The sequence below is a fragment of the Berghia stephanieae genome, chromosome 12, assembly GCF_034508935.2.
Source record: "Berghia stephanieae isolate SIO BIC M18660-M18661 chromosome 12, UCSD_Bste_1.3, whole genome shotgun sequence".
Lineage (NCBI taxonomy): Eukaryota > Metazoa > Mollusca > Gastropoda > Nudibranchia > Aeolidiidae > Berghia > Berghia stephanieae.
In genome coordinates this window covers 21971387-21983886 of record NC_088371.1, presented here as the reverse complement: position 1 = coordinate 21983886, position 12500 = coordinate 21971387, and the positions used below count along the sequence as shown (strand labels likewise).

Below are 12500 nucleotides of genomic sequence, written 5' to 3'. Positions count from 1 at the left end.
ATGATGATGATGATGATGATGATGATGATGATGATGATGATGGTGATGGTGATGACGATGGTGGTGATGATGATGATGATGATGATGATGATGATGATGATGATGATGATGATGATGGTGATGGTGATGATGATGGTGGTGATGATGATGATGTTGATGATGATGATGATGATGATGATGATGATGATGATGATGATGATGATGATGATGATTATATGATGACGATTACGATAATGATGATATAATACTAATAATAATAATAATAATAATAATAATAATAATAATAATAATACTCATTATCATCATCATTTTTATTATTAATATTATTTTTCCATTCATCATTATTATTATAATTAAATAAAAACAAAACCAGCAAAGAATGCGTGACAAAAAATAAGCGACAACAACGATAAAAGAAAATCAACAACAACAACAACAAAAACAATAATGAAAACAAAAACAACAGCAGAATGAAAAACAAAATCATTTCCACCACAACCACCACCAAAAATGACAAGACCACCACTCCCACCACCAACATTACCACCACCATCACCACCAACACCAACAACAACAACAAAACCACTCCAACCATTACCACCATCACCACCACCAACAACAACAACAACAACAACAAAACCACTCCAACCAACACCACCACCACCACCACAAACAACGCCTACAAAAACAACATTCCAACAACTTAAAATCAACAACTTAACCAATAACAGAATGATCGACACCAATACTCCCACCACCAAAAACAACAACAACAACAACAGCAACAACAACATTATCACTACCACTACCAACGTAAAGAACAAAAACAACAACAGCAACAACAATAAAACTCCCACAACCACCACCACCAACAACAAAAAGAAGAAGAACAACAACAACACTATCACTACCACTACCAACGTAAAGAAAAAAAACAATAACAACAACAACAACAACAACAACAACAACAACAACACTATCACTACCACTACCAACGTAAAGAAAAAAAACAATAACAACAACAACAATACAACTCCCACAACCATTACCAACAACAACAAAAAGAACAACAACAACAACACTATCACTACCACTACCAACGTAAAGAACAAAAACAACAACAACAACAACAACAATAACAACAACAATAATAATAACTACAACAATAACACCACCACCATCACCACCACAACCAACCACGACATACCTTTGATATCCCCAATTCCGTCATTGTGCGAGTCCATAAAACTCCGTACATAGATCCTATAAACGACCGTTTTCTGCCACCAATCTTTCCTCTGGGCGTCCCTACAGTGTGGGTAGGTCAGAACCAAGGCAACCACGGTAATCAGCAGGGCCAACCAGCCTGAACAGGCAAATAATAATGACGATAATAATAATAATAATAATAATAATAATAATAATAATAATAATAATAATAATAATAATAATAATAATAATAATAATAATGATAATAATAATAATAATAGTAATAATAATAATAATAATAATAATAATAATAATAATAATAATAATAATAATAATAATAATAATAATAATAATAAGTTACTTAAATGCCCCCCCCCCCCCCCCCCCATTTTCACAAACGTGTTCAGCGGCGGTTTACAATGTCAATTGTCATTCAAACATTCAATTCATTCATTGACAATTTAGAAAGAAAATCAAAGGGAACCAGCCTCATCACACTGATAATATGCCATTAGTCAAAGTGATACTAAGATGCTAAAATCTGTGGACTGTAAAAAAATGAAGAACTAAAAGAAAAAAAAACCCACTACATTTTGTTTTATTTTGTTTTCAGCGTTCATTATTTTTATTTTGTTGACGAAAGGGTTTGTACCCGAAACGTCCATTATCTGTACTTGTCCCCACCCGAAGCCTTTTAATTTTCACCTTTTCGTTAGTATACTCAAAATAGCGAGTTAACGATTATGTCCCCAACCTACAACGATCGAAAACGAAGATCTGTCGTCAGTCTCAGAACAAATCTTTGTTTCTTCCACGGCGTTCGTCGATCTCTGAAGGTTGGGAGCGTAATCGTTAACTTGTGATCCTTCGTAGAGCGCGTTTAGAGGATATTGCGCCATATAAAAGCTCAATTTTTTAAAATAAAAGTTCAACTTTTTTAAAAATATAACATTACCTGTGAGAACAATAGACATGCAGGCGTATCGGAGGTTTCGCCACAGAGGCCTGGAGGAAAATCTCAGGAGCTCCTCTTTGCCCATACCTCTGATAAATATAGAAATATGATAGAGAATCAACAAACAACAGCAGTGGATTATACATTATATGAGGCATTGCAGCGATCAAACAGTAAATCAAATCAATAAAAATATTTATACAATGATTAATGAATTATCAAATAAATGAATTGGTAGTATAGAATAAAGGAAAACGACAAAGAAAATGTGAAGAAATGAATGGCTAAAACAATAAATAAAACAATGGATTCAAAATGAAAGATCAGAGAAATGATACCAGTTACACTCGGCCGGGGTTGATATCTGTCCCCTTGCGTGTAAGACCACTGTTCTGCAAACTGAGGTATTGATATCCTCTTAGTCGTCAGATTATTTTGACATAATCCTGTCAGTTCCTGGTAGGCATGAGTACTGCAATTTTTCTCTTCTAGTACGTATATCAAATTTTTAGTCATCTGCCTGCCACTTCAGGGCCGACCCAAAAATTCCAGAAAAGCAAGTGTTATTCCATTAATTAGTGTAAAATTCCTTGAACATAAAGTGCCCTACAGAACCCGGGATAAACTCCTGTTCCACTGGTCTTTTGGTTCTATTGGACTACATTGTTACCTATCAGAAATGAAATAATGAAAGTGTACATGTCGGGCATATAATATACATATTTGCAGGTCTTTTTATGGGGTCATATTTGATATGGAAATACCCTCAAACCAACGCAAGATTTCATCTATTACAACAATGTTAAATCAAACCCATAATCGCTTTAGGTCATCAGACCTGGTAAAGTGTGAACCTAGTACAGGCCTATTTAAATTTTCCTGTGAGGTGGCTGTGAGGTGTGAGGGCAGTTATGTTATCTTTACTTAGAACTTCTTCAATCTCTTTCCAAATTTTGAGTCCTTGGCAGTTTGGCATGTCGGATATATAAATACTGAAGAGAGTTGGTGCTAAAACCGAACCGTGTGATGTCCCGTTTATAATTTTTCGTGTTTTGCTTTTGTTTCCTCCCAATATGATATGAAATTGTGAAGTCAGTAAAGCATCGACATTTAAATCTACTCACCTGTAAGGTTCATCTGGATAAAGGGATTTTGACCTCTCACGACCTTTGACCCCAGGCGGAAGAGTAAAATCAACAGATCCACCGCCATCCAAACCGCCGCCATCTTTCTTGACGCTATAAAAGGCGCTGCTATCCTCGTCTTCCACTTTCTTTGTATTGACGCCAAACGTCTCGCCAGGAGCATGATCTTCCTCACTCCCCGACAACACAATGTTGTTCAAACTTGCATTGGTGTTGCTCGTTTTAAGATTGTCTCCGCTTCCACCATTACTCGCTCCAGATTTGTTTAGGTTGTTGCTGTTACTGTTGCTGTTGCTGTTGCCAGCGTCATCTGGAGCGAATCCTTCGTTCGCGTAGGTATTCCCTTGCATTGTTTTCGAATCTGAAGGGAGCTATAATATGCCCGGTTTCTGTGTTGTCGATAGACAGCTGTTGTAAAGATGAAATAATGTAAATAAATGACAAAGATACTTAAATTCATAAATGAATTAATCAATACTTAGATAAACAAATAAATAAATAAGTTTTAAAAAATGAATGAATAAAAGATAAATAAATAAGAAAATAAATAAATAAAAAATAGATGAATAAACAAATACATATAAAGAAAGAAAGAAAGAAAAACTTGAGTTTTTATATAGCTTAATATCCACTGAATGTGCTCAAAACGTTTTAGATGAGGCATGTATATACATATGCATGCATTAATGTATGTATATATGCAAAATGGATGGGTGGGTGGATGGAAAGTTGTAAAGTAAATAAATAGATAGCCTTTCTAAACCTTTACCGTATTTTATCAAAGATTGAATAAAATATAAGGAGATACAAACATTAATATGGTTGTTTTTATCGTCGAACCATTCAAAATATGAAATTTTTCTTGCGTCCAGTGGTAGCTAAAATCGCGTTTACACGTGTACATGTGTTTCAATGAGCACAAATCAAAACTCAGACGTCCTCTTCAAAAAAAAAAAAACATATTTGTTAATATTTTGCTCAGTAAGCTCTTCCTACAATTATTATTCGATATTTAAAGGACGAGTTTTCTAACCAATGTTTTTTATTTAAATATGTTGGGATTTTGTCTTGTTTTTTTTTTGTTTTTTTTTTTTTTTTTTTTTTTTTTTTTTTTTTTACAACATTAAAACTGCAATGCCCTAATTTGATAAACAGCGCGGTATCGATGAGAAAATAAAGGGAAGTAACCGGAGGTAGATAGTGGCTCGATAGAATGAATTACATTGTTACTTCTCTTGTTAGAGAGAGAGAGAGAGAGAGAGAGAGAGAGAGAGAGAGAGAGAGAGAGAGAGAGAGAGAGAGAGAGAGAGAGTTATACTATTTGCAGTAATACCAACATAATACACAAGTGGTCGTCTTCAAGACTTTATGAATCTATAAGGATCATGACCACTCAATAGGTCTATTTCGATTTGGCTTGATTCCAAAGTCTTTCATTCTCGCCACGCGCAGTGATCAGATAGCTGGGTCCCCAGACTATCCCCCGTCACTAATCTGTGGCTGGGTCTTTCAGATCTGAGGGGAAGAACCCGCTTTTCGACGGAGAACTGTCCTATCAAAAGGGAAGAACCGATGGCTATAGCCTGAAACTGAAATCCAAAAGGACTGGCAGTTTGACGTCATTATTTGGTTTTTGCACCGCCTAGTGAGTTGTCGTTAGTAGAGCTCATGGAAACAAGTTATTTCGTTGGTTGAACTATTGAATACAACTCACGATTTGTTTTCTTTTGTGGCAAAAGACTGGCATTTTGACGTCGTTTTTTGGTCAGTATCAGGCCATAACTTTACGAAGGCCACGGCAGAACGCACTTGTAGTGGTCTATTTAATAGTAAAACTAATAAATAGAGATGACTAAATGAGTCAATAAAATGGAGATAAAGATAAAGGGAGTAAATCTGACTCATGAATGAACAACACAAAACAAACGACGTTTTGGCCTTTGGCCTTTTTCTTTTCTTTGTTTCTTTTTCTTTTTCTTTATCTCCAGTCTATTTTAATACCTCGGACATCGCGATAAACTACGACACTGCAGACCTTATGGCTCTGGAGGACTACTTTTTAAAGAAGGGCTTGACCGATTCGCAGATAAATCCCCCCTCCCCCCCCCCCCACCCTCACACACACACACACACACATACACACACGTCTTAGTAACCTTCTTCAGCCGTCGATATGGAATTTAGTAATGTATTCATGTCTTTATTGGGGTTTTTGTTTTTTGTGGATGGCTGAAGAAGGGCTTTGAGCCCAAAACGTTCTAAGTTTGGTATTTTGTTCTTGTTATTTTTGTTTTTTTTTTCTTGGGGGAGTGGGGGGGGGGGGGGGGGTTGAAGCAGTTATATTTTTTTTCTTGTTTATTACTTTGTTCAGTCCACAGCTTCTAGCAGCTTCGTATCTCCTTAATAAACTAGTGCGGGTTTCTGGTCTTGTGGGTGGGTCTCTTCCAAGGTTGGCTCTGACAACGCAATAGATAGTATGTGTTTGGCTAAGAAGCTCACAACATTGCCATCCGGAAGAATAACGAACCAACACACAAAACTCTGTGTTACCTTCCACGTTTATATAGATAGTTCGAAGATGACGTCACTCAGGTCTTTGTTATTGTTTTTTGCCATCCGCGTTTATGAGTAATGCTCACTGAACTGTATTAACCCGACTATAAATGTTCATGGATCCATGAACGTATATAGTTGGGTTAATACAGTTCAATGAGCATTACTCATAAATGCGGATGGCAAAAAGCAATAACAAAGACCTGAGTGACGTCATCTTCGTTCTATCTATAGATAGTATGAAGTTGACGTCACTCTGGTCTTTGTTATTGTTTTTTGCCATCCGTGTTTATGAGTAATTACATATTTTTGTGTGTTTGTCCGCTATACTTCCTGATGGCAATGTTGTGAGCTTCTTCGCCAAGCGCATACTATCTAAAGTCTGGTCAATACAGTTTAGTGATAATTACTCATAAACGTGGATGGCAAAAACAAAATTAAAGACCTGAGTGCATGACGTCAACTTCATACTCTTTATATCTTTATTCTCTGTTTTCATCTGGCACTTCTCCGTACCCTATAGATAGAACGAACATGACGTCACTCGGGTCTTTGTTGTTGCTTTTTGCCATCCGCGTTTATGAGTAATGCTCACTGAACTGTATTAACCCAACTATAAACGTTCATGGGTAATTCTCACAAAACTATAGTATCCAGACTATAAACTTCAAGGTTACACAGAGTTTTGTGTGTTGGTCCATTATACTTCAGGATGGCAATGTTGTGAGCTTTAAAGCCAAACGCATACTATCTATATTTGTCACCATTATTGATACAAGGCCACACTCCACATTTCTTTTCTAAAGGAAACAACAGAGAAACGTTCAAAGGCGTACTTCAATAGTGCCGGAACAATATTGATTATCAATGTTCTACAATATTTGGATTCTTCCTACTACGTGTGTACAAATATTAAATATTACCGCTAACCACACCGTCCTCACCGACCTCAACACACACATGACACATACACACACCGACACACACGATGACACCCACATAAATAGTACACACCCAAACACAAACACTAACAAACACAACATACAGATACACACACACACACACATACACAAACACACACTCGTACACACAGAAATGACCAACATACCCTCCCACTTACACAAAAACAGACTCAAACACAAAACACACAAACACACACACACTTCCACATACTTACACAAATCGTCCCACACGCATACATTCACACATTCACACAAATATATAGATAGAATGCGCTTGGCCAAGGAGTTCACAACATTGCCATCCGGAAGTATAACGGACCAACACACAAACTCTGTGTAACCATGAACGTTTATAGTCAGGTTAATACAGTTTAGTGAGAACAACTCACAAACGCGGATGGCAAAAACAATAACAAAGGCCTGAGTGACGTCATCTTCGAACTATCTATAGATAGTTCGAAGATGACGTCACTCGGGTCTTTGTTGTTGTTATTTGCCATCCGCGTTTATGAGTAATGCTCACTGAACTGTATTAACCTGACTATAAACGTTCATGGATACACACAGGTTTGTGTGTTGGTCCGCTATACTTCCGGATGGCAATGTTATGAGCTTCTTAGCCAAGCGCATACTATCTATACACAAACACAACACACACACACACACAGACACACAAACACTAACGCACGCACTAACACAGAACACACACATACATGATAAGACATCTCATTCCAACACAGTGTGTAACTGGTACTGCCACCGATAAAACACTTTTAATAATAATAATAATAATAATAATAATAATAATAATAATAATAATAATAATAATAATAATGATGATGATGATGATGATGATGATGATGATGATGATGATGATGATGATGATGATGATGATGATATTATGATATATAATAATAATAATAATAATATAATAATAATATAATAATAATAATAATAATAATAATAATAATGATGATGATGATGATGATGATGATGATGATGATGATGATGATGATGATGATGATGATGATGATGATGATGATGATAATAATAATAATAATAATAATAATAATAATTGAGTTTTTATATAGAGCAATATCCATTGAATGTGCTCAAAGCGCTTTTCAAGGGGTCCCTGACCAACAGCAACATTCGACATGTAGGAAGGGCCGGACATGACGCCTGTCAGGCAGTAATATTACAATTTTTTTTTCGCACAGAGACAACGCTGTTAACGACCAGATACTCATTATATACTTGAGTATGGTGAGAGAATGTGAGTAAAGAGCCTTCTCCAAGGATTCGACTATGCGCCGAGTGAGGTTCGAACCCAAGACCTTCCGATCCGAAAGCAAGTGTCATACCACTAGGCCATATAGCCGCTAAAAGATATAAGACACGATATCTGAAGAAAGAATGTTCTGGTAGAATAACAATAAAAAACACATTGTATTTTGTTGGTGTTCTGCAGTAGATGCGGCTATGTGGTCTAGTGGTATGACACTCGCCTTCGGATCGTAAGGTTCTGGGTTCAAGCCTCGCGCTCGGCGCATAGTTGAGTCCTTGGAAAAGGCTCTTTACTCACATTCTCTCACCGTACTCGGGTGTAAAATGAGTACCTGGCCGTTAACAGCGTTGTCTTTGTCCGAAAAATTGCAATATCGCCTAACAGGCGTCATGTCCGTCCTACATGTTAAATGTTGCTATGACCAGGGACAACGTGTAAAGCGCTTTGAGCACATTTAGTGGATATTGGGCTATATAACGCTCAATTTTTTAGATATAAGAAAAACACAAAATAAAATGTTTATTGACTTTAAAAAAAAAAAAAATTAACACGTTATTGAAAACGCTTGGGGGATTGGAATTGCTCAGTTGTTAGAGCACTCGCTGCACTCGTAAAGAGACCAAGATCGATCCTGGGTGGAGTCGAGAGATTTTTATTTTTTTTTTTTTTGATTTATCAAAATTTATTTAGAAGCATAATCTGTAGGCGACAGATTTATTTTTTTTATTTTAAAAAATTTAGTCGCGTTACCTGTAGTCGAGAGATTTATTGTCACATCCTACATGTTAAGTGTTGCTGTTGGCCAGGGACCCTTTGTAAAGCGATTTGAGCACGTTTAGGGGATATTGCGCTATATAGAAGCTCAATTTTAGGTTTAAATATGATTTTTAAAAAAATTTAGTCGCGTTATCTGTAGTCGAGAGATTTATTTTTTTGATTTAAAAAAAACAAATTTAGTCGCGTTATCTGTAGTATAAGAGATTTTTTTAAAAATTTATTTAGCAGCGTTATCTATGAGATATTATTAGAACATTAATTTTTAATAACCAGTTAACTGCCAGACTCTGGAAAAACACGTATTTAAAAATTTGGCCAGAAAACTCGTCCTTCAAATATCGATTGATTTAAATGACCCTCATCATCATGGAAAACACTCTCAAACCTGGGACATTGACCCTCTCTTTGCCACCCATAGGAAAATCGTCGCATTTGTTACGCTACGATGCAGCTAACATTTTTCTCATTCTGATTTCTTCTGTACATCATAATATTTGAACAAAAATGGTTATTATAGTTAAAGTATATTAGCACTGTGTTGAAGAGCTCGTTTAGCAAACAGAAATATGTATAGCAAAAACTAACAGTTTTTGTGTTTGAGTGAAATAAATCTAATTTTGTATAGGTTAGGTTTGAAGTTTTTGGAAAAATCTGAAAAATGGCAGGTAAGGAGAGAGTTAGGAAAGACTTCGCGAGGTCCAAGGTTTAACCCTCTCCTTACCAACTATAGGAAGATCATCACATTCGTTACAATACAACCAACGTTTTTCTTATTCAAATTTCTTTTGTACATCATACCATTTAAAGACAATGAACATTGTGTTGTAGAGCATGTTAAAAACCAACATATTAATTAGTAAACTGCATGCTCTAAACCTTCCCCATTACCTCATCAACTGGTATAACAACTTTCTCATCGATCGCCCCCAACATGTCAGAGTAGGCTCAAATATATCATCAGTAAAAACTCTTTCAAACGGATGCCCACAAGGGTGTGTAAGCTCACCTCTACTTTACATCCTCTATACAAACGATTGTGTGGCTAGCTTTGATAACTGCCAACTCATCAAGTATGCTGATGACACCGCAATACTCGGCCTGCTCAATGATTCCGTCTCCGAATTTAAATACACTGAGCAAGTTAGTAAATTCAGCAAATGGTGTGCCGATAACTGTCTAGAGCTCAATGTAACAAAAACAAAGGAACAACTGTTTGATCACAGAAAAATAGGAAAAAGAGCAAGACAAATAACAAAAATTAACAATCAGGCGGTTGAAACTGTTGAAACGTTTAAATACCTTGGTGTAATTATAGATAACAGTCTAAGATTTGAATCGCACACCAACAATGTCATCAAAAAATGTAACCAGCGCTTGTATATACTCAGAAAATTAAGGTCTTTCAATGTGAACAGAAAGACCATGATACAAATCTACAAGTCATTAATATTGAGTATCGTTTCGTTTGGCATCACAACGTGGTATGGAAGCTGTGGAACAAAAGAAAAATCCAAACTACATAGAACCCTCAGAGAGGCTTCAAAAATAATTAACACAGACCTTAGAAGCCTTGACACAACTTATATTAATGCAGTTGAGAAGAAATCTTTTAACATTATCAACGAAAAGAGGCATCCGCTGAACGAAAAATTCCAACTTCTGCGCTCCGGAAGACGGTATCTAGAAGCAAAATGTCGGACAAATCGACATAAGACAACCTTCATTCCAACCGCCATAAAATTAATTAACAAATCTTCTGTGGAAAAATGAGACAACCAATGAAAATAACGAGAAGCAGTGTCGTGAATCATCATCATCGACATTGCCGCCGTCGTTATCATCATCATCATCATCATCATCATCATCATCATCATCATCATCATCATCATCATTATCGTAGTCATCATCATCATCATCATCATCATCATCATCATCATCATCATCATCATCATCATCATCATCATCATCATCACAATCATTGCCATCTTCTTCTTAATATAAGACACTATATTTATAATATGGTTATCTGCTGTCCCAGCAAATATATCGTATCGTTCTATCTGTCTGTGTGTGTGTCTGTGTGTATGTATATATGTATGTATGTATGTATGTATGTATGTATGTATGTATGTATGTATGTATGTATGTATGTATGTATGTATGTATGAATGTAGGCATGCATATACGATGATATGCTGGTTTGTATGTATGTCTGCATGTATGTATGTATGTATGTATGTATGTATGTATGTATGTATAGGTGTTTGTATGTACGCTCATTTCTTTTGTATACACGTGTAGAAACAATGTGCAAGCGTGTATGTTCGTGTATGGCTGTGTCTGTATTTGTAAATGTGTTGATGTTCATACCATGAACCAAACTGAGCATTGTTTACCTCACATGAATTGCCTTTAATTTGGACAATAAAGATTATTATTATTATTATTATTATTATTATTATTATTATTTGCTAAATAAATTATTTATCGCAAAAACATACTGCAATTGTGTTTGAGTGATAAAAAAATATATTTTTGAGTTAGTTGGATGTGACGTTTTGGGGAAAATCCTGAAAATGGCTGGTAAGGAGAGGGTTAAGAGTTTTTGTCAAGAAGGTGATCAATCCTTTAAATCGATCGAAATTTAAAAGACGATTATTACGGCCAAATAATTTTTAAATAGGTGAGGCTATGTGGTCTTATGGTATGACACTCGCTTTCGGATCGGAAGGTCCTGGGTTCGAGCCTCGCTCGGCGCATAGTTGAGTCCTTGAAAAAGGCTCTTTACTCATATTCTCTCACCGTTGTCTCTGTCCGAAAAAAATGTAATATCGCCTAACAGGCGGCATGTCACGTCCTACATGTTAAGTGTTGCTGTTGGCCAGTGACCCTTTGTAAAGGGCTTTGAGCACGTTTAGTGGATATTGCGCTATATAAAAGCTCAAGTTTAAGTTTAAATACTTGTCTTTCCAGAGTACGGCAGTTAACTGGTTGACAACAACTAAATATGTGACCCACCGTCTCAAAATGGTATTATGTCGGGATGAACTATGTGCAGGAAATTGGTTTTATAGTCGCAAATTAAATATGAAACTTGGGGTTCATTTCTCTTCATCATAAAGAAGAACAAATACTATTTTGTTCATCAAAAAGAATTCGAATCTCTTTTCACTCATTAGGTTATTTCTAAATTCATTTTTCGGGTACCTCCTCATCCCGACATAATACCGTTTGGACACGGAGGGTCACATATGTGACCCTCAGACTGAATACGGCACTACAGAGGATTGAAAGAGATGAAGAAAAATATTATAGTCAAGATGTAGAGAATCACGTCTTTCTAGAACACGACAATAGCCTTCAACAGTCATGACGTCACTTCCCTCGTAATGACGCATGGTAACTTAGTAACTGGCTCTGAACTATCGGAACAATGGCGGACGCCCTTATGAAATATAAATATATATGAGCATAAAAGTGTATCCAGAGGAGAAAAACATTATAAATATGATCTTGTTTTGACTTTTATACACTTTAATCACATGACATATGAAAAGTTCTAGCCAGCATGACGAATAAAACGTACCGATTTTCTTTGTTTAGAACCACGC

The 12500-nt window shown here is 36.1% G+C and overlaps 1 protein-coding gene across 1 annotated transcript in view; it reads right to left on the bottom strand.

The window, feature by feature from the left end:
- The window catches only part of LOC144957998 (alpha-glucosidase-like), a 30787-nt gene that overhangs the window by 16342 nt on the left and 1945 nt on the right, over positions 1-12500 (bottom strand). Inside the window, exons 2-4 of the mRNA XM_078889582.1 lie at positions 3289-3717; positions 2165-2253; positions 1208-1366 (exon numbers count right to left, since the gene is read on the bottom strand). Coding sequence (XP_078745708.1) covers positions 1208-1366; positions 2165-2253; positions 3289-3659 — 619 coding nt within the window. The 5' untranslated portion in view covers positions 3660-3717. The remainder of the gene's footprint in view (positions 1-1207; positions 1367-2164; positions 2254-3288; positions 3718-12500) is intronic.